Below are 26861 nucleotides of genomic sequence, written 5' to 3' on the forward strand. Positions count from 1 at the left end.
AAACCTTTGTAGAGATGCAAACATACCTGTAACTAGTGTGCAAGCTCTACATAGATTTCACTGCCAAGGAAACCACCAGCAGTAGTCGTGGCCGAGTGGTTAAGGCGATGGACTAGAAATCCATTGGGGTCTCCCCGCGCAGGTTCGAATCCTGCCGACTACGGGAAGTCAACATTTTGACACAGGTGCTTATTTCTCTTTTCCAGGCTTCTCCGCAGACCATTTGAAGAATTTATGAACGGCTGGGATACGACTGGGACCCCAAGGGGGCTAGACGAGGAGGAGATGACAGCTAGGGAGTCGGGCGATTGTGGTTACAACCTGAGTCCAGAAGGAGAGGGAGACGGGACAAAACACTTCAAACAATCGGGAACAGGAAAGCCAGTAGCGCAGAAACGGACAACCCCGACCTCCCGCCCCGCCGCCGGAACTTTCGCCCGCCTGGGGGCCTCTCGACCCCACCGCGTCTTTTCGCGCGAGCTCGTCAGCAACCAAGCCTCGCGAGGCTCAGAAACGGGGCGCGCATGCGCGGGGGCGACGGGGCGCGCGCCCCGGGAAGGGATGGTGGGGGGGCGGTCCTCGCGTTGCCCCTGGAAACCACCGGTTGCCAGAACAACCCGTGAGCAAGACGTGAGAATACAAGATGGCGGAGGACCTAGACGAGCTCTTGGATGAGGTGGAGTCCAAGTTTTGCCGACCAGACCCACTGAGACTGGGTACGGTCGAGCGGCCCAGAGGCGGCGGAGGCGGCTTCTTCGGCCACTACCAGAACCGAGCCGAGGCGAAAGAGAATCTCAGGTTAACAGGCGGGAGGGGTGGGCTGTTGTGGTGAAGCCTGCTCCAGGCCCTAAGGCCACCCCTCCGCCTCCAGACCGAAAAAACCGTACTCCCACCCGCCCCTCCCACGACCTCCAGCTCCTCTCCGTGTTCCGGCCCAGACCCTCAGTCCCTCACTCCCGCGGGGCCGCACGTACTCCCGCGCCTCGTCCTCGAGGATCTTAGCATCTCTCCCCGAGGTCCGACTCCGCCCCCGAGCAGGCCCCGCCTCTGAGAGCCCGCGGCTTCCCCAGGTCTGTTCCACCCGGACACATCCCCGCGGCTGCCAGGGGGCAGAGGGGGTGCATCTTAGGCCCCTGCTCTCGAACCCTGAGGGAGTCACGGTGACCCGGGCCTCCGTGTGCGTGAATGATTCTCGTCCCCTTTTCAGGTGCGGGGACCCCATTCCCCAGGCAGAATAATCCTTGGGCCAGTTGCTGGAGAAAACGTTTGCATTTTGGTCCATCATTAGTTATTGTTGTTGTTGTTGTTTTTCCCTTTGAAGCTCAGAATTGAATGAGGTTGGATTTAGGAAAAAAGATTTAGTTATTGGTCACACTCTATTAATCCCACCACCATCCTTCTACCCAGGGCCCCAACTAAGGGTCGCAGAGGATCTCAGGCATCCAAATTGAAATTTGGGGAAATTTCTTAAAGTTTTGGTTTTTGATCTAAAAAAGTATCTTTCATATTTGTCAGTCTTTTTTTTTTTCTATGTAATTATTAAATAGCAATGACTTTCTTCTTATCTCCACTTCCCCTCAATTCCATTTTTGCCAGAGTGAGTATAGGCCTTCAAAGTGATAACTTGGGAGGCTCTGCAACAACTCTTGCTTGAATCTCTTGGAAACCCTTGTGGAATTACACGGAGGCAGCTTTGGAACAAACCAAGAGATTCAGTCTTGTTCATTTATGGTTGCGTCTGTGGATTCTGTTTTGTTTTTGTGCACCTCTATGTGATTTCCCAGAGCCCGGCACCATTGCTACCCAATTTACTAGCTTTACCTCCAATGACAGATGTTTGTTTAAAAACTCGCCTTCACAATAAAAACATTCCAAAGAGTCTAAAGTTCAGAAACAGAAGCTCTAAAAATTAGTTGAGTGCTGGGCAGCATTCTAAGAAATAAATGTTGAGCCAACTAAAATGACTGCTTTGAATGGGCTAAGGCTCACTTGACTGTATATGCAAATATCACTCTCATTAATTTGTGTATTGTTATCTTGAAGGCTGGACATCCTTCTATACTGATTTCCAGCAGATCTACCATTCCTGTCCTACAGCAGTGTTAGCTTGCAGTTTCTTTGTTCTTTTTATTCACTCCTTTGAGCATGGAAAGAATTTATCAAAGAGCCTTCCAAGAGCCTATTCATCTTAGAACTAGCACAGAGGGATAGGACGACTTGGAGCTAGCTGCTGAAAATGGTAAGGATTAGTAAGGTGGACAGATCCTTTCCAAGCACAGGTCCTTTTATGCCTCTGTCTGTAAAATCCATCCGTAATCCTAGTACCCCATCCCACCATACTAAATCAAATTCTTCAATAATACATTTACAGAAGCTGTAGCAAGCCAGTGCTACTGTTATTCACATGTTAAAACTTTTCACTTGGCAGTATATTTATAAAGGTAAACTGCACAGAAAGCACCAACAAAGACCCTAAACTTAAATATAAATGCAATATATAATGTCAAACATTAAAATTTTATCCTGAGCCAAGATTGATACCAGAAAGTTAGGAACCTACTTATATTATGAATTTATTAATAGGAGACTATCTGCCAATTGTACAGTGATTTAGCCTGTATCTCTTTTTCTTAAAAGAGTTAAAATACTGGAACTGTGTCTTTAAAATGACAGTTCTGCAACTAATACATGACTGTGCCACATCTGGATATCAGGAACAGCTGCTAATATAAACAGTCAGAACATAGCAATTTGATGAAGACTTCAAAATGATAAAGAGAAATATATGATTAGTGTTTTTTTTTTTTTTAAAGACTGATGTGAGTTGAACTGCAATAAGAATAATGTGGTTCAGGATGATACAGATGGGGAATATTTACAGATAATATCATAACCTCCTAGATAATAGGTATAATAATAACCAACATTTATTGAATCCTTTCTGTATACTAAGAGCCTTATGTGTGTTTTTTCATTTAATTTCCAAATCCTTATGAAGTGAATGCTATTATTACACTCATTTAACTGACCAAATCAAGACTTAGAAAAATAGTTACTTGCCCAAGTTCATGTTTCCAAGTCTACTAGGACATTGTACACCTAGATATAAGCTTTTTTGTATACCTTTCACATTTAATTGTGGTTCAAGTGTTAAACCCCAATTGTCTGTATTATGTAGAATATGTATTTTATTTTTGACAGAAACTATATTTTAAATCAAGATTCAATATAAGAAGCAAAATCAGAGAACCAATAGCTATTTATTAACCTTTGATAAAGATTATTGTATTGTAGCATCAAAAAACCAAACAACATTATATTGTCCTTTAAAATGTATATGTTTTCTCAGTGAAATGATGGCATTTTTTTCCCACTTCTATAGGAAAACATAGGTAAGCATAGCCGTCATAAAATTGTGTGCTCTAATAACAGACCAGTCTTAATGTAAGCTGGTAGTTCAAACCCCTAACAGTACTGAGTAGACTGGTAACATCTGAATGCATCTGATTCTTGAAATTGTGAAACTGCAGGGGAGAAGGGAATCCAGAGAGAACATCCTGAAAACCAAAGGAGAGAATTTCTCAGGGACATTTTAGCAACCTGCTGTCACAATAGAAATTGAAGGAATTGGTGTCAGGTGCTTCTGAAAGATTAAAAGGATTGTTACTGAGCAAGGCCATTGAATGTAATGATTTGGGCAGTAGAGACTTTGGGGGCAAAAAAGGAGTTTCATTGTAGCTGAGGGATATAGAGGCCAGAGGCAGCGTATTACACCTGGAAGAAGTTTTAAGTAGTTGTCTAGATCTGCTTGTTACGTACAAAATGTCTGAGGTTCTGTGTGCTTAGTCACTTAATCGTGTCTGACTCTTTGAGACCCCATGGACTGCAGCCCACCAGGCTCCTCTGTCCACGAAGATTCTCCAGGCAAGAATACTGGAATAGGTTGCCATGCCCTCTTCCAGGGCATCTTCCCAACCCAGGGATGGAACCCAGGTCTCCCACATTGCAGGCAGATTCTTTACCATCTGAGCCGCCAGGGGAGCCCAAGAAACAAACGCTTTACCCTCTGAGCCACCAGGGAAGCCAAGAATAGTGGCATGGGTAGTCTATCCCTTCTCCAGGGGAAATTCCCAACCCAGGAATCGAACCATGGTCTCCTGCATTGCAGGCGATTCAGAGAGATTAAATATTGGGTTGGCCAAAAAGTTCATTTGGGTTTTTCCACAACAGCTTATGGAAATTTAATTTAAGCTTAAATTCCATAAGCTTAATTTAAACTAGGTGGATAGTTCTCAACTGTTGATGACTTTACCACTCAAGGGGCATTTGACAACAGCATTTTTTGATTGTCACAATTGAGGAAGGGTGTGCTACTGGCATCTAGCTGGTAGAAGTCAAAAATACTATAAAACATCCTACAGTGCACAAGCCTACCACTGTGACACACACATCAAAGAATGATCTGGTCCAAATGTCAGTATTGCTAAGGTTGAGAAGCCCTCAGCCAGGTCACCAGCTGATGCTAAATCCAGTATATTAATACTTGTAAGGAGGTAGAATAATGGATAAAAACTACTCTTCAGTAGTGATAAGAGAGGGTGGCAGCTGCCAGAGGGTTTTTGGAGTGCTTCTGTGAAGAGGAAAGCATCCTTGGCAAGAAACCAGTATGGTGGTGGTTTAGTCGCTAAGTCGTGTCCGACTCTTGTGACCCGATGGACTGTAGCCCGCCAGGCTCCTCAGTCCATGGAATTCTCCAGGCAAGGATACTGGAGTGGGTTGCCATTTCCTTCTCCAGGAGATCTTCCCAACCCAGGAATCGAACCCAGGTCTCCTGCATTGCAGGCAGATTCTTTACCAACTGAGCTATGAAGGAAATGTAGAGTGGAAAATAATAAAGGTAAAAGTTAGAAAGGGAAAAACTGAAAAGGCAGAGTCTATACAGAGATGGAGTCAGTCATTCAGTGTTAGCAGCCTCTGCATTCTCTTAAGTCAGGTAAGTATCACACGCTCAGCAGTATCAGGAGCTTCCCTGGTAGCTCAGCTGGTAAAAGAATCCACCTGCAATTGGGGAGACCTGGGTTCCCTCCCTGGGTTGGGAAGATCCCCTGGAGGAGGGCATGGCAACCCGCTCCAGTATTCTTGGCTGGAGAAGCCCCATGGACAAAGGAGCCTGGCGGGCTACAATCCATGGTGTCACAAAGAGTCGGACTCTGCGGAGTCACTACTGAGCGACTAAGCACAGCACAGCACAGCACAAATAGTATCACAGACTATCAGGACTGTAGTCCTGATGTTAAAAATTTCAGAGCAAATACGTTTCTAGAAATAGACTGAAAAGCCTGTCTTTTAAAATAAATAATTTCATGATCCAGTGAAGTTATAAAGTACTAAGGATGATAGCATCTGTACAATAGCAACTCTGAAGAGAGTTAATCTCCTTTACTGTTAGGTATCTTGAACTGCCCTAGATTCAATTCCAAGCCTCTCCTCCCACTATTTATATGACCTTGGGCACGTTTTTTAATCTTTTCACATCTGTGTATTCAGTAAATGTTACTGAATTCCGTAACATTCAGTAATGCTGCTGCTGCTGCTGCTAAGTCGCTTCAGTCGTGTCCGACTCTGTGCGACCCCATAGACGGCAGCCCACCAGACTCCGCCATCCCTGGGATTCTCCAGGCAAGAATACTGGAGTGGGTTGCCATGTCCTTCTCCAATGCATGCATGCATGCCAAGTCGCTTTAGTCGTGGCCGACTCTGTGTGACCCCATGGACAGCAGCCCACCAGGCTCCTGTGTCCATGGTATTCTCCAGGCAAGAATACTGGAGTGGGTTGCCATTTCCTTCTCCAACATCTAGTAAATGTTAGCTGTAAAATAGAAGTCCCATGCAGTAACAGTTAGTCAGTAATCCTGTGATGGCTTTACCTGCAGAAGATAAAGAGGTAGTTGAGGTACTCCATCAAGCAACTAACACTGTTCTGTGTGGGTTTGTAATTGATCGTTTGGTTATATAACCTTTGGCTCCTGTAGTAAAGAGACTATTATTTGACTTACAATGGAACCCTTAGGGGAAAATTAGACATATGAAAATTATCTTTGTGTATAATTCTCAGGTTCTACTTAAAATTGTACATATTTTTTATTCTTAAATAAGTGGTTGATATAATTTGGAAAAGTACATACCTACCTTTCTCTTATATATCATATGGCTTTAAATGTTATATTTTAAGTATGTAAAAGTACACATGTGAATTTATACTCAATAAACTACATCTTTTTCTCAAGAAACTTGGGCTGTGCCCATAGTACAAAAAAAATTGCATCACAATTCTTTTGTTATCAACTCTAACAATAGACTTTACTGAAACAAAACTCTTCGGATACTTGGCTGACTTTATCTGCACTTAAGCTTCAAATGTTTTCTTGGTTTTTTGTTGTTGTTGTTGTTGTTGTTTGTTTTTTCAGATCAGCAGAAACATTTGAAAAAGAAGATGATCTTGACAGTCTCATTAATGAAATATTTGAAGAGCCCCACTTCGACAAAAAACACTTTGTAAGTAAAGTGTCATAAAGGTAACAGCAATTCTTTCATTATCTCAAGACATGTTTAGAATAATCTGAAAGCTTATAGAATTTACAAGTATCTATAGTCCTGAATTACGAGAAGTAAAATTGCTTAAAGAAATTATTCCACTTAGATTTATACAGGAAAAAAGTATTAGAAACTGTGTGTGTTTTGCTGTTTATTTCTCATCAAGAATGATAAATTAGAAAAGGCGTTGAACAAAATGCAACTTACAGATGAAGTTGATTACTTGCATTTATTTGTAGACTCTAAGAGCACTCTGCTAAAAGATTAAAATCAGCTTGCATTATAGGAATGTGCTTAGCATCTCAGATGCTTTGCCATTGCTCTCATCCCTGAACTAATGAGTTAGTTGGTAATATTTTAATTTTTTAAATACTTGTGTATCTGTGACAACTTTATAAAAGCTTGTAAAATAATGTAACAGCCACCTGTATATTTACTACTCATACTGAACATACCCTAACATTTTCCCAGATTTACTTCTTTGTTTTTTGGGTTTTTTTGGCCACACTGCGTGGCTTGCGGGATTTTAGTTCCCCCACTGGGAATTGAACCGGGGCCAAAGTAGTGAAGGTGCCACTGAACTACCAGAAGCTATGTATCTTCAGATCAAGGCATTTCAGAAAGAGAAGGAAGTACTTTTCTAAAGAAGTATTAGAGAAGATAATTTGAAACAAAAGTAGCTTTTATAATCATGAAGAAATACACTTTTACACATTTCTTCTGTGTGCTCTCTTTTTTTTGAGGGTGAGGAAACAGATTTTATTTATTTATTTGGCTGCACGTTGCAGCATGCAGAATCTTAGTGCCCCGACGAGGGGCTGAACCCATCCATACCCCTTGCGTTCAGAGCTTGGAATCTTAACCACTGGACCACCAGGGAAGTCCTTGTATGCTCCCTTTTTGAAGTTAGTGATTATATTCAGTTTTCCAACCTGCAGGAGAGAAAGCAACCCAAGTAAACTTCTGGAGAAAAGCAGGTTGATGTCAAACATTGATTGGATGAGAAAAGAAGTGTGTGAATTGCCAGTCCATGCCCAGCTTGTCCTAAGAGGCCAGATTATGCTCCTGAGAACAATACTCCCTCCCCCATTGCCCACCCATTGTGGTGTTTTTCTTTCTTTCTTTTTTTTTTTTTTTTTAGTTAAAGTATAGTTGACTTACAGTATTATGTTATTTGCCAGTTATTTTGTTCATTAACCATTTTCAGACTCACCCAGGAAAGCCCGGAAACAGCTGCAGCTGTCCCAGTGTGCCAGCTTTGAGTCATAAACGCGAGCCAGGATGGCACATGGAGCATGCTTCCAAAGACAAAAAGAGACTCAGGCACATTAGTACTTGTCAGATGTGCACCAAAAATATTTCCAGTTCTGTTTAACAAAAGAGTTAAGAGAAAATAGTAAAACAAAGTATTTTGCCTCCATTAAATTTCCTCACCTACTAGGTAAATGATGGCATGTCTCCGCATAGTTTAAATTGCCTTTTCTCCTTCTCATTTCCTCTCCTTGGCGGTGGTCCTAGGATGTGGTTGGCTTATGTTGTTTGGTACCTTATACCAGTTAACACTTAATAAATGCTTGCTAATGATGACGTTATGTAACCATATAGGAACTGCTGTATGGCTGTGACTAGGTAGCTCTACATTTTCATTGAATATCTCATGGTTGATACCATTCCGTTTGATCAAAACTAATATTCCTGAAGTTACCCAGGAGTTTGGTTAATTTATTTTTAGTTCAGGTGAGTACCATTCACAGCCTTTAAAATGAGTCTGAGGTTTTTTTCCTCAATTGCATTTTTCCAGGATGAAGTTTTAAATAGCAGATCCTTCATATTAAATCATTGAACTCTAGTATTAACTGAAGAGTTATAAAGTGATTCTAAATCTTAGCTTGCTAATAATGGCAGTATGTCAATTTTCTAGACTAAATGTTAGCGTAGTAATTTGTAAATTCCTCAGGGAGGTCTACTTCCCTTTTGCTTTTAAAAGATTTTGATCGTTGTTTTTATTTCTGAAACTTTAAAATCATAGGAAATTTTTATTTAAGCCATTTTAAAATACTTTTGTTACAAAATAACGAATATTAGTTTTCATGTTACAATTATCCAAGTTACCTGTGGTCTTTTATTATTTTGGTTTTTTTTTAACAGAAATTAAAATCTAAATCTTCAGGTAACACATCTGTCAGAGCTTCCATTCAAGGCCTTGGTAAAAGGTAAGTCGGGATTGCTTCAGTGAATTACACCCACTGCTAAGCATGGTCTAGTAGATTTTGTTACCATTTACTAACATTGAGCAACAAAGCACTGGTTAGTTTTCAGGGGAAAGACCCAATAGCAGCATTTTCGGTGCTCTTCTGGTCTGTGACTCCTTAGTGCAAAGGAACGTAAATGGCAGGTTATTGCTGTTGTAAATAATTTTCTGCTGTGTAAAAAAAAGTGTGAACAGTTTCTCAGAATTAATGTGCTGTTATACTCTTCAGTATTTACTTTGTCCCTTACATTATTTGGCAAACACATTTTCCTCTGACTCATTTTAACTCTTTGAGTGGTCCTGAATGTACAGGTTTTATCCAATAAAGCACTAACCCTAGAATGAATACCTCTTCGTTGTAATAGTTGACTTGCTCAGGAAAATATACAATTTGATTTCAAGAATGTAGAGTCAATGAGGCCAAATTGACTTCTCATGCTGCTTTTATGGTTTGGTTTGGTTTTCTCCCCTCTGTTGAACATGTCTAGCTGCAGCCCAGTGTACATTGGCGGAAGCACCGTTCCGTGTGGGATTGGGACAAATGCTTCACCAAGGTAAGATGTCAGAAATACATTAACGTTAATTAGGTCTTTCCAAATTGATACCCTGTTGAAACATAGTTCTTATCATCTTGGCATGAGTCTGTTTCATCATAAGAGGTATGTTTTGTTAGCCAGTCCAAGGACACTTTACTGACATGTGTCTTATTCGTAGGGGATAGTGTGAAAGCTGTGGTGTTGGGTATGTGTTGCTCATTGTGTTGACACCTTCTCTAAGATCCACTTGAAGTGCCTGGCTCACTTCCATCCCAGCTTGGTTTCCACAGGACACCAGGAGCTGAGCTTCTGCTCTGCCCTGTTTCCTCCAGGCACTGGAAGCCAGTGCGTGGACAGGAGAACAGTCAGCCATGTGCTGTATGATGTGCCGTGCACCCTGCCTTGGCCAAGCAGCGTGAGAAGCTGTGGGTCTGGAGTACCCAGAGTTCTGAAGCAGAGTCTCTTGATTCTACATATTTCAAAAGCAGAAGCCCTCCTTTTGGCGTCTCTTCCCCAGCCCACCTTTTACCCAGTGTCTCTCTCAGGACCTGGTTTGGGGTGGTCTTACAGTCACGGTGCTGCCTGTTCCAAGCCCCCGCAGTCTCAGACTGCCACTCCGCTGTAATTTGTCATAAAGTGGGGAAACAGACTGATCTTTAGTGAATCTTTTTTTATTTAAGTATAGTTGTTTACAATGTTATTAATTTCTCCCGTCCAGCAAAGTGATTCAATTATACATATATATGCCTTCTTTTTCATACTCTTTTCTATTATGGTTTATCACAGAATACTGAATATATTTCCCTATGCTATACAGCAGGAGTACCTTGTTGTTTATCCATTTATATATAACAGTTTATGTCTGCTAGTCCCAGATTCCCAAGCCGTCTCCCCCCACCCCTTCTCCTTGACGCCCATAAGTCTGTCCTCTTGTCTGAGTCTATTTCTGTTATGAAGATGAGTTCATTTGTGTCATATTTTAGACTCCACATATAAGTGACATCATACGGTATTTGTTTTTCTCTTTCTAACTTCATTTAGTATGATTATCTCTGGGCCCATCCATGCTACTGCAAATGGTATCATTTTGTTCTTTATCATGGCTGAGTAGTATTCCATTATGTATATGTGAAGTGAAATGAAGTTGCTCAGTCGTGTCCAACTCTTTGCAACCCTGTGGACCCTGGCCTACCAGGCTCCTCCGTCCATGTTATTTTCCAGGCAAGAGTACTGGAGTGGGTTGCCGTTTCCTTCTCCAGGGGATCTTCCTGACCCATGGATGGAACCCAGGTCTCCCGCATTGTAGGCAGATGCTTTACCGTCTGAGCCACCAGGGAAGTCCATTGTGTTTATGTGCCACATCTTTATCCATTCATCTCTCAATAGACATTTAGGTTGTTTCCATGTGTTGTTTATTATTAAATAGTTCAGCAAATCATTTTACTCTCCTGGTAAATTTGGTTCTGCTTTTACAGAAGCCTACTTAACTAAATTATTATGTTTTGTCTAATTATTTCTAAAACACTTTTTCATTTTCTGGTAATTTTTTAAGAAATGAAAGACTGTGCTATATGACGACACAATCACACTTCAGGAGAGATAATCATTGTACTGAATAATAAAAGTGGGATCCAAAAAGACATTGTTGGAGGGTGCAGCTGGCCTAGACCTTGGAGGCTCAGAAAAAAGGGCTGTGGGAGGGAAACTGGGGATCTAGACCAGGAACACCAGGCCGTGGACAGGCTGCAGCAGCCCACAGGAAAGATGCTTGCTGTGAGGGCTGTAAATAAGTGTTGATAGCACCTGACTCATCCTGCCTTGAGGACTGTCTGTACAAAGATTTAGAGACACAGACTGCCCTTAGAGAAGAATTCCGTCTGGTTGCTGTCAGTCCCAACTTACCTGTGTCAGCCCAGCTGGACTTGTCTCAGCCATTGCCAGACCACTCTGCCTTGGATCCAGGCTTCTCTCAACTCACCCGTGAACTGTACAGCGAAGGTCTCCTAGTTACCATCCACTTCTGTCTCCTGTAGTCTCAGCCACATAGAGCATCAAAGAAAAGATCCCTCACATACAGCCTTGAGCACCTCTCCCCTGTTCAGAAGGAAAATGAGAGCTGAAATCTGTCTCATATTAACTCTAAACTCATTGTTTGCCTTACCAAACTGGTGTCTTTGTTCTTCCTCTTCTTTTTTCAGTTCTTTTACCTCCAGTTGAAGCTTAGGTCAGATACTCTACTTCCAGTAGAACACTTGTAATTGCTTCTATTAATACTTTCCACTTAACATTTTTCTGCCTTTGAGTATTTTTACCTTTTTTCCGTGTCTAGAATGAAAAACACACATAGAATTTGCATTTATATGCCAGGTAAATGTTTATATTCAGAGATCTTCTTCACCCATCATAAAGATATCAATCATTGACCACCCTCTTCATGACCCAAATCAGCACCCACTGAAAGATAAGCACGTACCTATTCCTGTGCATGTAAAACATTATATGTGCGAAGTACTTTATACTGTCCAGAGTACTTTTTTTGTGTATGTGTATTGGTTCATCTGCTCACAGGAAAAAACCAAGATGCAGATAGAACAAGAATTTTTAACCCCTTGTTGTAAATGAGGACATTGAAGCACTGGTGTTATTTTCATTACACATATACTAATTCATCGTGTGCTTGCTGAGTCCTAGGTTTTAAGTGAACACCTTGTGGCAAACAAATAAGTGGACACTTCCCTTCCCTCAGTGAGCTTTCAGTCTAGATAAGGAAAGAGACTTTAATTCTACAAATAACTATTTAATTTCCACATAATATGTAATGTAAAAGATAAGTGCAGGATACTATACACATGGATAATGGGCATTCTAACTAATATGAAAAGTTAGGGAATGCTTTCCTAAGCTAATAATATTTAATCAGACTGTGATGCGGTAAGTAGGAATTAAGCAAAGAGAGGGGAGCATTGGCACCACCGTGTTAAATGAGGACGCACCGCATTAGACGGGCACACCACACTAGGCGATCCTGAGCTGGAGAAGCCGGAGGTTCTGGAGGAAGGGAGCAGCCAGGTGAGCTGGAGTGTGGCGAGTCGGGGAAAGGATGGCTCCAGAAGGAGCTGGAGAGGTAGTCAAGGGATGTTTGGTTTGGGGCCCTGAGGAGGATTTTAGAAACAAGTCCTAGGGCAGTGGAAGCCATTGGGTTGTTAGATTTGTTTTTTGTTTTGTTTTAAGCAAATAAAAGTGACATACTCATATTTGTGTTTCTAAATAAATTTTGGTTCTAGATTAGAAAATGGATTGGAACTTGGAAGGACAAGACAGGAGGGAACGCTGGAAGACCAGTCAACAAGCAGTAGTTAGCAGTGGTCCAGGAGAGAGACAGCGGTAGCCGCGGTGACCTACGTGCTGGCAGTGGCTGTAGGGAAAAGGGGTGTCACTTGAGATACTTAAAATATATAAATGACAGAATTCAGTGATTAAATGGCTATTGGAGGTCAGAGAGAAGGTTGTCAAAAATGACTCCCAAGTGCTGTTCCTTGCCCAAGGCAAGGACTCACCTGTGTAACTTGATTCCTAGTCCATTATGTTTTCTAGTATACCAGTTGATTATATAATGTATGCAAGAAGGAAGCTCTGTTCTTGTTTTCCAACTGCCCAAACAGCAAGACTCCCCAGTGCACTATGTGGCTCTGACTGAGAACCTCAGAATCTGTGCAGAAGACTGTATTGGGCTGTGTTTTGGACATTCCCACAGCTAACATCTTTTTACTTACTAGCCAGATAAAAGGACAAAGCCATTGGTGACACCTTCATGTTTGTATTTCCTCACATTTTAGAGGAAAGACCTGACAGGTATCTTTAATTGGAACCATGACTTTATGTTAGATATTCTTTTATATGTAGTTAGGAAAGAAAAATATATTTAAGCTCTGAAAACAAGCCCTGATGTACATGCCGAGGGTATAAAGGAAGGTCTGCTCTACCTGTTGAATCTGTTTAATTTTGGATAAAGCTCAGGTTTGAGAGTAATCCTGAATGATTTTAGAGTGTAAAGATTTGAGTCTTTTACCCAGCTGGTGGAAAGGAGGAAGAGTAATAGCAAAGCGTGGTGCCATTGATAAGGTATAGATAAAACCAAGGCGTCATTTTCAAGCCAAACTGAATTTTACCCTGCTCATTTTTTAAACTACTTGCAAGACTGGAGTATTCCATAGACTGGTACTAATTATGATCTAATAGAGTGAATCGTAGCAGCAGAATGATTTCTTAGCTGCAAGTTGGTTTTATGTTTCTCAGAGGACAGTGTTTGTAGGAAAATGTGGTAGTGTGAATAGATTTGAATAAACTACTAAATTTTAAATTAAAAAGCTGTATTTAACATTATGGTTGAAATTTTACACATACAAAATGTCAGGAAATTCTAAATTATAGTTCCCACAACAGCAGTAATTCAGCCAAATTGCACATATGTATTAAGGCATTAAAGTTAACACTCTGTGCAGTCATGTAATAAACTACATATGCATAAGAAAGCCAGTTATAGCAGCTTTGGGAACCATCATTTTGCATTTTCCTAACCTGTACATTCAAAATCCAAGTTCAAATGTGTACAAATATAAGTGTGTTGAATTTCCATATGTACAAATTCAATTTCATAGATTTCTAACGGTTCAAGAGAAAATATAGAATTGTTTTTCAAGCTTGTATAGATTTTAAATGTTTAGTTATTGTTATAATTAATATTTTTAGAAATATAAAGCATTATCAAACTTTCAGGCCAGAATATATTTGTAATTTTGAAGTTGACATATCTGAATTTTAGAGGGAAATAAATGAAAATAATATAATGATGGACTTTATAATTGTAGAAGTGTTATATGTTTATTGAAAAAAAACAAAAATGAAAATAATATAATGATGGACTTTATTTTTTAATTGTAGAAGTATTATATGTTTATTGAAAAAAAAAACAAAGGTCAAAGTGTATATAAGGAGAAAGATAACAATCTCCTTCCAAACCTAGACAGGATACTAAAAAGCAGAGCCATCCCTTTGCCAACAAAAGTTCATATAGTCAAAGCTATGGTTTTTCCAGTAGTCACGTACAGATGGGAAAATTGAACCATAAAGAAGGCTGAGTGCTGAATAATTGATGCTTTCCAACTGAAGTGCTGGAGAAGACTCTTGAGAGTCCCTTGGACAGCAAGGAGATCAAACCAGTCAATCGTAAAGGAAATCAGCCCTAACTATTCATTGGAAGGACTGATTCTGAAACTGAAGCTTTACTACTTTGGCAACCTGATACAAAGAGCTGACTCATTAGAAAAGACCCTGATTCAAATGTATTATTTTTAATGGCAGAGTAATACTCCATTGTGTATTATGTACCACAGCTTTCTTATCCATTTATCTGCTGATGGACATCTAGATTGCTTCCATGTCTTGGCTATTAAAACAGTGCTGCCATGAACATTGGGGTACATGTGTCTTTTTCAATTCATGTTGATATTTGGCAAAACCAATACAATATTGTAAAGTTAAAAAATAAAAAAATTAAAAAGAAAAGACCCTGATGCTGGGAAAGATTGAAGGCAGGAGGAGAAGGGGACAACAGAGGAGGAGATGGTTGGATAGCATCACCGACTCTATGGACATGAGTTTGAACAAAGTCTTGGAGATGGTGAAGGGCGGGGGGACCTGGCGTGCTGCCGTCCACGGGGTCACAAAGAGTCAGACAGGACTGAGTGACTGAACAACAGCAAAATGTTTTTATAAACTTATAAACACCTGTACAGGAAAATCTGGGCAGTAGTTTTTACAAAAACAGGATCATGCTATATATGTTATTGTGCACCTAGCTTTGTGCACCTTTAGGTCAATAAGTAAATGTAATTATTTCTCTTTATCAACTACCTGATATTCCATGGTATAAATGTTATTCAATCTTTTCCCTCTTGGATAGCTATACAGGTGATATCCTGTTTTTCTGCCATTTCAACAATATTGCAGTAGAAATTCTTGAGATATATGCCTATATTCTGGTACTTTTATTTGTAGAGTCCCCAAAACGGGATTGCTGTCACAACAGCTAGGTATAATTTTAATTTTAAATTATACTAAGATTTTCCCCAAAAGGTTATAAGTTCACATACCCACCAGAAATGTCTGAGAGTGCTAATTTTTGCTAACATAATTGGTTTAAATATATATTCCATAGTTGCTTTAAATTTTAATTCTTTATATAGTGTTTTAACTTTAACAAATGCTGTGTGCCAAGCACTGTTACAAGCACTATCAGTATTAGCTTGGTTAGCTCCTACTAATTGTGAGCGTGTAAGTATTATCACCATTTAAGAGATAAGGAAACTGAGTCACAGAGAAGTTACTTGACTATAATTACACAGCTGGGGAATCAGCATTTGAACCTAGGCAATCCTGTCTGCACTCTTAACCACTCATCTATGCTACCTATATTAGTGAGAGTATATTTTAGGTTTTTTTTTCATTTTTGTAGTTTGTAAGCACTGTTTATCAGTATAAGTATTTGATTATGTGTTAAAGATGTTTTCTTTCACTCTGTTACTGGTCTTTTCACTTTGTTTTTGGTATCTTAGAAAACTCTTATTTCCTTATAATTTTTAGGTGATCAAATGTATCTATATTGATTCTAGTTTTAAAATACTTCAAACAATGGAGATTTCTTTAAAGTAAATCACAGTTACTATACAAGTCAAATTGTTTGCAGCAGCAATTACTAATTCTTACTGTATGTTATCGTTTTACTCCTGTCGTTACCGTATAGTACATGAATTTTGAGATCTGCTTGGCATTTCAGTTCCTCAGGTTGTCACTGACTACCTGTTATGTGCTAAGTATCGCTTTAGCAGTTCTGTCCTGTCTCATCAGCAGCATTTGGCTCTTTACTGCATCTCTGCCATCAACATACAAGCCTGTTCTTTTTCCATCTTTTTTAAATATAAGCATTTCTTAATCCCACTTCCTTTACAACTACCACTTCATCTAAAGAAACTGCTTATATAGACATACCTTCCCAGTGAAACCTATGCAGACCACTGTATTTAAAATTACAGTACAGTTCCTCCCAGTGCTTCCAGTTTTATTGACTCGACTCTACTTTTTATTTTATTTAAAGCGTTTTTATCATCTAATATAGTATATTAGTTATTATAAATATTGTTTATTCTCAAATTAGAATCTAAGCTATATGAGGACAGAATCTCACCAGCACATAGTAGGCTTTCAGTAAATATTTTTTAAGTGAGTGAATGAATACATTAATACAAAGTAGTGGGGAAACAGAAGCAAATAAGATATTGTCCCAGCACTTACAGGAGAAACAGATTCATTTCAATACAGTGTGGCAGTTCTGTGATAGAGGCATCCTGAAATTTCATTAGGAAGGGAAACACTTAAAAAGTTATCTTAAGTGAAGATCTACTCAGGTGCAATTTAAAAACTAAAAGGTCTACACATCAGTTTTTTTCTTTAAATCTGTAAATATATATGTGTACGTATATATATATATATATATATATATATATCAGTATGTTAGATCTTAGTAAAATAGGTAGGTTTATGCAGAAATTTAACCTAAAAATTCAAATAGGTAATCAGTCCATTAGTATAAAAACTTAGATTCATTTTTGTATTTCTGTTGTTTACTCAGTAATCTGTAATGTATGGTATAGTCTATGAATTAATCAGCAGATTTTCACATTTTTAAAATATTTTATTTATTTATTCGGCTGCACCAGGTCTTAGCTGCAGCATGTGGGATCATGGAGTCTTAGCCACTGGACCACCAGGGAGGTCCCAGATTTAAACTTTTCAAATTTAAACTTACCAATCATTTCTAATGTACAGTTCTTTTTCTCTGAACAGAGCATGTGACCATCTGCGTTGTACAGCCTGTGATTTCTGGGTAGAAAGCTACGATGACTATAGGTGGGACAAATCATGTGATTACCTGTTTTTCAGGTATGTTCCTAAAAACTTCACTCTGTGAAAATGTACTTAATGCAATTTTATATTTCTTATTGTGCTGTGATGCCTCTTGGTGCCTTTGGCCAGACTCTGTGACCTGTGCTCTTTGATATTTTTCGCATCATCTCCTTTCCATCTGTGCTATCAGCCTAATTAAGGACATGTTAGTTCTGGACAAGAGCTCAGACGTAGCCTCCTCACTATTTTTCCTGAGTATAGTCTCTTCTTCCAGACCGCCCTTCACTTGCTGAGAATTAAAGCATAACTCTGAGTATGCCATTCTCTTGCCCCAAACCCCTCTGCTTACAGAATAATGTCTAAATTCCTTAGCATGGCATATGAGACCCTCCACGAGTCAGTCCCCATCTGTCTGTCACCCAGCTTTGTTTGTCTTTCCACCATACAGTCTTCACCTTCACAAGATTATAGCTACGTCAGAGCACTCAGTGCTCCCATTCCCTATGACTTGGTGTAAACTCTCCGCCTCTTGGGGTATCTTCCCACCATTTTATCTACCTAAACCCTACATGTCCCTCGGTACAATTCATTGCTCATTTTCCATGATTCCCTTACCACTCTCTCAACTTGGAATTAAACTCATCCTTTTTCATGTGGCCACAGCACTTTGTACCTGTTACAGTACTTAACTGTAATAAAAGGTTAAAAAACTCTTAGGTTGGTATATGTCTGACTCCCTCCTTGTGGTTGAGATAATGTTTTACTCATGTTTTTGTAATACTTACTGAATGCCTAATTTTTTTTTTTTTTTTTTGGCTATACCTTGTGACATGTGGGATCTAGTTCCCTGACCAGGGATCAAACCTGAGCCCCCTGAATTAGGAGCTCAGAGTCTTAACCACAGGACCACCAGGGAAGTTCCATGAATGCCTAATATTTTTAAGTTATAAAAATATATTTGAAAAATATATGTGTATATATATATATATTTGAGCTATACCTTCACGTTTTCAAGTAAAAATTAAGGGCTAAAAATTAGTAAAGTACATACATCATGCATTTGGGGGCCCCCAGACCTGTGCCTAAACAAAGACTATATTTTCAGATACAAGTAATCAGAATTATTAGAGCACTCTTCTGTAGCATGGGAAACGGGTGAATGGCTTTCTTCACACCTTTCTGGTAGCTGTTCTCATGTAGATCTATAGGAGTCTCCTCTAGTGTTAATGTAAGAGTTTTTAAACTTTTCACATTAAAAAGTGTTCTGAAAATCTTGTGAAAACTTTGAATCCTCTCTATATATGCAAAGAAAAACTCAAATATGTAAATACATAGAAAAATTACAATTTGAGAGATTTCATGGTCCCCAACCCCAAAAAAGCCTAGTGTAATCCCCAAATCCAGGTCAGGAGCCCTTATTCCTGACCTGGATTTGTGTTAGTCCACTTTTTAATCCCATTGTTGGAAAAGTTAGCTTTTAATTTCAGATTCATTTCATCTTTTCTGACTTATCTAAGCCCTCTGCTATAGTCTTTCTTCTAGTTGATACAATGCATGGGGAATAGTCCACATATATCACTAAGATGAACCGCCAATTTTTATAAAACTAGTATAATAGAATGTGTATACCATCAAAATGTCAATGAGCACAGGCATAAAGGAAGCTTGTTGGTGATGTAGTTGTACTTGAGGAGCTTTCAGTGTCTCCGAGTTATCAAGAGCAGTCGCAGTTGGTGTACTGTAGATCTGGTGGTTGTTGTGCTTACTCGCTCAGTCATGTCCTACTCTTTGTGACCCCATAGACTGTAGCCCGCCAGGCTCCTCTGTCCACAGAATTTTCCAGGCAAGAATGCTGCAGCAGGTTGCCATTTCTTACTCCAGGAGATCATCCCAAGCCAGGGATCGGACCCACATTTCTTGCATCTCCTGCATCAACAGGCAGGTTCTTTGCCACAAGCGCCACCTAGGAAGCCCATAGCTATGAGCAGCCTGGTTTTTAAAAACTACAGACTTCTAGATAGAGCTAGAAGATTCATTACACTATTAAAAATAGATGAATGGAACAAATAAAGGAGAGGCTGTGAATCCCCATCAGGATATAGATCATCGATATGATATTCTATAGAGCTTACTGCTGCTGCTGCTGCTGCTAGGTCACATCAGTCGTGTCAGATCTGTGTGACCCCATAGAGGGCAGCCCACCAGGCTCCCGTCCCTGGGATTCTCCAGGCAAGAATACTGGAGTGGGTTGCCATTTCCTTCTCCAGTGCATGAAAGTGAAAGGGAAGTCGCATCAGTCGTGTCCGACTCTTCGCGACCCCATGGACTGTAGCCCACCAGGCTCCTCTGTCCATGGGACTTCCCAGGCAAGAGCACTGGAGTAGGGTGCCATTGCCTTCTCCGTAGAGCTTACTAGCATTTCTTTTCATCAGGCTTTCTTTAGGACCTAGTCTGTAGCGTTGTTAAATACCAGGCTCACAAGATGAATAGGACACAGTGCCTGCTCTCAAGCAGTGCTCAGTTTTGAGAAGGAGAGACAGACACTGTTACATCACGTGATAAATGTGAAAGAGGACTTTCACAGGGCAAGGTGGATGCATTCCACCCTGAGGTATCAGAAAAAGCCTCAGAGCCTTGAAGGATAACCAGGAGTTTGCCTGGCAAGCCATGTGGACACTGGTGGTCTTTTAGGGGATATTTTTAAAGACACAGGTGAAACCGCATGGTGTGTTTGGCAACTTCCAAGCAGTTTGGACTGTGTGGAGTTTTGGATATAAGAGCAGAACTTGGCAAGAGGTGAAGTAGGAGCAAGAGATCAAAAAGAGCAGAGGCATAGAAGAAGTGCTGAGGAATTTGGACTTAATTTTTTTAGGCAGTGGATAACCACTGAAGGTTTTTAATCAGGGGATAGATCTGAATATTTGAGTTTATAAAAGATTGTTCACTATTTATGGGAACCAGATCAGTTTAGAATCACAGGAATTAGCGATTCCTAAGACCATGGCATCTGGTCCCATCACTTCATGGGAAATAGATGGGGAAACAGTGGAAACAGTGTCAGACTTTATTTTTCTGGGCTCCAAAATCACTGCAGATGATGATTGCAGCCATGAAATTAAAAGACACTTACTCCTCGGAAGGAAAGTTATGACCAACCTAGATAGCATATTAAAAAGCAGAGACATTACTTTGCCAACAAAGATCCGTCTAGTCAAGGCTATGGTTTTTCCAGTGGTCGTGTAGGGATGTGAGAGTTGGACTATAAAGAAAGCTGAGCGCCGAAGAATTGATGCTTTTGAAGTGTGGTGTTAGAGAAGACTCTTGAGAGTCCCTGGGACTGCAAGGAGATCCAACCAGTCCATCCTAAAGGAGATCAGTCCTGAGTGTTCATTGGAAGGACTGATGCTGAAGCTGAAACTCCAATACTTTGGCCACCTCATGCGAAGAGTTGACTCATTGGAAAAGACCCTGATGCTGGGAAGGATTGGGGGCAGGAGGAGAAGGGGACGACAGAGGATGAGATGGCTGGATGGCATCACCGACTCGATGGACATGAGTTTGGGTGAACGCCGGGAGTTGGTGATGGACAGGGAGGCCTGGTGTGCTGCGGTTCATGGGGTCACAAAGAGTTAGACACGACTGAGCGACTGAACTGAACTGATTGCGGATATTGTGGTAATCCAGTGGGAAGGAAATGAGGATCTGAGTTATGACAGTGGGGAGGATAGACTAGAGATGGATTCAAGAGCTATTTTAGAGGTAATCCTTACTGGAAGATGAGAGACAAATGTCACTCAGGATGGGTCCTGGATTTCTGTCTTGGTTTACTAACATGGGCCACGATACAGTCCATTGATAGAATTTAAGAACAGTTTTGAAGGAGGCGTCTATACGTTCATTATGGGAGCTGATGAACCTGTGGCTCTGAAGCTCAGATAAGAAATGTCTGTACAGTGGTAGTCAGAACCATGAGACTGGAAGATGTTACCCAGAAAGGTGATTTGGAAACCTGTCAGTGAGTGCAGAGTTAAAGGCTTATTTAGTTAAGATAGGAGATGCTTTGGTGTTTTTATTGTGGAGGGGAGAGAAGACATTGGAAGGGGAGGTTATGTGAGTAGCAAGGTCCTGGAGGCTTTGGTGCAGAGTGCTGATGGAAGTGAGCTGTGGGTAGGAAGAGGCCTGCTCTGTGCCTGGGTAGAAGGTGGTCATATGCTGATGCTTTTGGGGGGAAAGCTAGGAAACGGAAGCCTTTTCACATCTCATTGCCTGGTTTTGTGAATGAAGATGTGATCTGCTTGAAAGTAGAGAAGTAGAGGGGAGATGAAACACTTGAGGAGGATGGGAAATGTTCACTGGGGAAACCAGAAGTAGGTGATGACTGAAGGCAATGTAAAAGTTCTAAGAGTATCCCTGAATGCCCAGCAGGACATTGGGAACCATTCGTTTTTAGTGGTACCAATCTGTATGTTGGTTATACAGTAAAAACCCATTTAGTTGTTTCATTGTCCTTATCTTACAAGTGAGGGCAATAAGTGTAAGTAAGTAAGTAAGTGTAGCTTTGACAAGTTCTAGAACTGTCTAAAAGAAGTGTAAGCTATACTTGACCATCCTGCCGTAATAGCTAAATAAAATGCTCTTATTTTTCTATTAAATTGTATTTCCTTTATGGAAAATAATGATATTTTCTTTCGAAGCTTTTAAAATAATGCACTACTTGAAATGTATTAATTAATTAGTTCCTTGGCTTCCATGATTCCTGTTCCTGAACTCTGTAAGGATTCAATCCAATCAAGTGTCAGATGTTAAGTCTGTCAAAATATGTTATAGATTGAATAAAGGACACTTCTTCACGTAGCCATTTAGTTTTAATCAAACATATTTAGTTTTGTTCAGCTGTTCTCTTTCCCATAAAACTTACTCATTCCTCCCCTATCTCACTGTAACCTTAGCTGAGTCGTTCAGCTGCTCAAAGTCTCAGTTTTCTGAAGTCAGACCCTTGGCCTTGGAAGGCCTCTCGGGTTTTTGTCAGCGTCAAACTTGTGCCTGAATTTTGTGCGGTGCTGCGTGTGGTGCCCGTTGGCCGCCAGAGGGCACTTTACATCCTGCTTTCCTTTGCAAACGTCAAATAACAGCACTGCCCTTTTTCTTTAAATTTGTACTGTATTTCATCATTTTTACTGTGTATTTTTTCATCATTCCACTTTGAATTTTTTCATCTTCTTTTGCCATGGAATAGTTACATTACATAAATTCAGTACATGAACTGTGAAAATCATAGTTGATTTTCTGTTAATTTCTATGAATTAAATTTAACTTCTGTAGTCTTTTTTATAATAGCACCAAGTCAGATGGTTATCATTTTTCATGAGTTCTGCCCATTGACTCAATTATGTTAAAATTATTGAAATTTATTTCAGGATAGGCTTTTTTTTTTTCCTGATACTATAAGTGAATAAGAACAAATTGAAACAAATGAGATATAATATGAATTCAACACATAGAAATAACAAGCACTTTTTCTATATTAATGAAAATTTTCCATAGTTAACATATCAGAAACCTGTTCCTTTATGCCTCTTACATGCCCTCCATGTGCAAGCTTTTAAAATATGGCACGGGTGAGCGTTTGAGGTTGGAGATGAACCACTGTCTTTTCCACTCTGTTCTTACATCATGTGGTCTCTGATAGGACAAATCAGTGATTCTTCAGCTCTTTACGTCGCTGTGTTCTACAGCAGCCCTAATAAACAGACATAAAGGATTACCATTTTAAAATATTGAAACCCTCAGAAAGAGAACACCAAAGTGTATCTTCTGTTTTGCATGTGAAAACACGGAGTAGTTTAGTGTTTGGATGTTGTAAAGATTGGAAAATAAAGCAATGAGGATTTCTTTTTTTTTTTTTTTAAGTCATTAAGCACTGAACAAAACTATTATACTAAAACCTTCTTGTTTTACCAACAGGAACAATATGCCAGAATTCCACAAATTAAAAACAAAGCTGGTAAAGAAGAAAGGAACACGAGCATACGCCTGCCAGTGCAGCTGGAGAGCTGTTGAAGAACTGACTGACCTTCAGACCGACCATCAGCTTCGCTGGGTTTGTGGCAAACACTAAGGATCCAGACGTCCTACATTCAGACAGCTGCACCCATGAGAGCAGTCTCCATTCATCGCCACAGTGTTTCGGTAAAGGCACATAGTGTCATGCCCTTGGGAAAAGACAAAGTTCCATTTAATGGCTGTACAAATTGTCAAGGACTAAATGGACTTGGGAGGATAATGTGCTTTAACATTTTGGAATTATTCATTTTTGATATATGAGCATTTCACTTAGTAAGGTAACAGGTTATCCAAATACTTCTTTGCTAGGCTGTCTCCTGGAGTTTCATACGGATATATAGCCATTCACTAGTAATTGCCATACTCCTGACTGCTAATACACTTAGCATGAGCATTCCTCATTATAGCAGTTAAAGGGGATAAAGCAGACCTCTGGCCCTGCAGAGAGGTCACTGAGAGGGGTATACAACACCTGCTCTGGTCAGATCTGCTGTTAGCAAAAATAATAATTTAGGCATGTCAGAATCCATATAGTCAGTGACTGATGAAAGGGTTTTCAAGAGTGTGGGCAAATTGTAGGTGAAAACACTGCCTGTGTCTGATCTTACTTCACAAACCCAAAGCAATTCTATGCACAACAGTCAGTATATATTACCAGTTCCCTTTTGTTCATTTAGATATCAAAAGGTATCTAGTTTGTGTTTTAGCAAATACTCATTTCTATATAAAAAAGGTTGTTTTGATACACCTAAAACTACAAGGAAAAATCCTGATACAGATCACTGCTGGATTTCCCAAGTACCTTCTTGCCTTTAATGCCCTAAAACTCCATTAAGTAAAGAGAACAGCAAGTAAGATATGAGAACAGCAAGTAAGATATTTTCTCAGGCAGCCTGTTGATTTTTCTGGAAGGATCAGGTTGACATGCTGTTCATTAGATAACTACATGAAAAGAGAAATAAAGCATAGCTGAACCAGCAGGTAACCTGTTGGGCTCCTTAATATGACTAAGACCTGAGGAATCCTACAAAGCAGCACATTTGGAAAAGCGGTTACCTCAAAATTACCAGCTCCCAGCCTCATCAGGAGATTCCAGTTTGCCAGACGCTCTTCACCCCATGTGTCTATTATGCAGTTCAGATATGTGACACAAGGCTTCCTTAAAGGGAGTAACCAAACACAGTTATGATCTGTTTAGTCTTATACTGAATCTGTTCCAACCATTTTACGCAAGCAAAGAAAGATCTGGTCATTAAAATCCTTTTCCTAACCGTGACACTTTTGCATATGTGTATAACTTGCTCTAGTAAGTCTAGTATTCTGATAGGATACCTCTCACTGGCAGATGCTCACATTCTTATATTAAGGATATGTTTACAGATCTTATCTTTCAATAAAAGTGTTTTATCCTCTAAAATTTTATCAGAAACATAGGAGGATCTGGGTTGAATTGCCTATTGCAAAAAATAGCAGAGCACCAAGATCCGCACATTCAGGACCTCATGGAATTTGGCACATTTAGTCATAATGGTGATATTTTTTTTAATTTAAATGAGCAAATTTACTAAATTATGGATTTTAATTTTTTGCTTTTATTATTTCATTATAACTATTCTGTAACTTAGATATATTGCCCATGTTTAGCAGTCCGTAACATGATAGTTATAATAATTAATTCCCCAATGTCAGAAATGTGTAAATGAGTTCATATTTTTGTTGACAACTTACTTTATAAGCTTTTTAATATTGTATAATTTTTAATCTAAAATGTAGAAAGTACATGTTTATATACAAATGAGTAGACTAGTACCAGTTGTATCTTATTAGCCAAAACGCAGCTACTTTACTGTCAATGTAGAAGAGTGTAGCTTGTAATCAATTATAATTTTTAAATGCAAAGTCTATAAAACTTTCAAGATGTTTTGCCCATTTGTTTTCAATATTTATAATAATTTTCTACTTCCTTCAAGTATCTTATTTTTTTAATTAAAGCTTTATTGAAACACAGTATGTAACAAACCCACTTGTTCATCTAGTTGTAGAGCCCTAGTGCCGGCTCGGTGCTTGGCAACATGGGGGCTCTTCGTTTCTGGCTCAGGGATCAAGCCTGAGTCTCCTGCATCGCATGGATTCTTGACTGCTGGGCACCAGGAAGGTCCCAGCAAGTGTCTGTTTCTTATCAAGCCAGGTAGCTACTTTATTTGAACTCTGTTGTACTCACATACCTTTATCTTGCCCAGAAGTAAATAAATAATAAGTAGCTTTACTCTGTATTTAGGTGTATTTTTTTTGTTGTATAATAAATATTCAAATGGGGATTAATGTGATATAATTTTGATAATTTCCTTTAAAATATCAACAAAAAGTTTTGAGCTGTCCAGTCGAACAGAGAATGGATTTATCTGCATTGAGGAAGAGAAGCATGCCATGTTTCAGTGCCTGTGTAAGCATGTGTGTGTATGTGCACGTGTAAGAGAGCGTGGCAGCCAGAGGAACAGGTCTGAGCGTAGGAAGGAGCCTGCTGACAGTGGCTGGTGTCCATCCAGACCCATACGATGATGTCTGTATACCTCTCCTTTTCTTGGGCCAAAGAAATGCATCAAACTATGATTTTTAATGGTTTTCCCTCCTTTTCTTACTCACCTGATATTTTTTAATGTGGGAGGGAAGGGTCTTAAATCTAATAAGTATTGTAATGAAGCTTAATAGTAACTCAAATGCTGACTTTTTTTTTCAGATGTTGGGTTTTAAATGAAATCTCTATCAGCCACCATACTAGCTTTATGTATTGTTTAAGGTAATTCTGAAAGGAACGAAAAATTTCAAAATATACAGTCTCTTTTGAGGTTTTACATTGTATCACATTTATTTGGGTTTGTGACACCCGATGTACCCTATGTTAAAGTGTGGCATGGAATATATAGGTATGGTTGATAATTAAATTTTTTTTCAGACTTTCCCCAAGATGGGTGACAATATGAAGTGTTACAAAATCAGAGTTGGAAGTCATGTCCCTTGGAAAGCTACTTAACCTTGGGGCTTTATTTGCCTCATCTTTGTGAATGGTGATATCCCTTTTGTAAGCTTGTTGTGAAGATTAAATTATATACATGTGAAAATGATATGACATAGTATGGTGTTCAGAAAAAGTGCTTAATAAATGCTCTCACTCTTCTTCCTTCTATCTAAATTAATTGTTACCACATGTTTCTTACAGTAAAGCATTTGATCACATTTATTCATTCCCTAACATTCAATCTGTGAAAACCTACTCTGCTGTCATTTTATCTTATTTCTAGTAAATATAAACACGTCTAGCTTTATTTTCATGTAAGTGGAAATAACTTTCAAAAACACCCACTCACTCCAGCCTTCTCTTCCTGTCGACTTTAAACCAAATGAGCATAATGAAGGCCTCCCAGGCCTTTCACAGCATCTTTATGGCTTCTTCTGCC

At 39.6% G+C, this 26861-nt stretch overlaps 1 protein-coding gene and 1 non-coding gene across 2 annotated transcripts; both read left to right on the forward strand.

Annotated features, from left to right (window-relative positions):
• CFAP418 (cilia and flagella associated protein 418) lies at window positions 1-25728 on the forward strand. Its single transcript, XM_061439325.1, has 6 exons — window positions 1-798; window positions 6468-6555; window positions 8743-8807; window positions 9334-9399; window positions 17284-17379; window positions 23308-25728. Exons 1-6 carry the CDS (start codon window positions 644-646, stop codon window positions 23459-23461), a joined length of 624 nt encoding a protein of 207 aa, XP_061295309.1. The 5' UTR covers window positions 1-643; the 3' UTR covers window positions 23462-25728.
• TRNAS-AGA (transfer RNA serine (anticodon AGA)) lies at window positions 82-163 on the forward strand. Its single transcript has one exon. It is a non-coding gene; the product is annotated as a tRNA-Ser (tRNA).
• Window positions 25729-26861: the final 1133 nt, after the last annotated feature.

This window comes from Bos javanicus, chromosome 14 (assembly GCF_032452875.1).
Source record: "Bos javanicus breed banteng chromosome 14, ARS-OSU_banteng_1.0, whole genome shotgun sequence".
NCBI classification, from domain to species: Eukaryota; Metazoa; Chordata; class Mammalia; order Artiodactyla; family Bovidae; genus Bos; species Bos javanicus.

Excerpts from the sequence above, each read along its gene's own strand:
- CFAP418 (XM_061439325.1), top strand. The coding sequence starts at position 644 with ATGGCGGAGGACCTAGACGAGCTCTTGGATGAGGTGGAGTCCAAGTTT. Across the intron at positions 799-6,467 it reads GAGGCGAAAGAGAATCTCAG|ATCAGCAGAAACATTTGAAA; the intron begins GTTAACAGGCGG and ends TTGTTTTTTCAG. Across the intron at positions 9,400-17,283 it reads GGGACAAATGCTTCACCAAG|AGCATGTGACCATCTGCGTT; the intron begins GTAAGATGTCAG and ends TTCTCTGAACAG.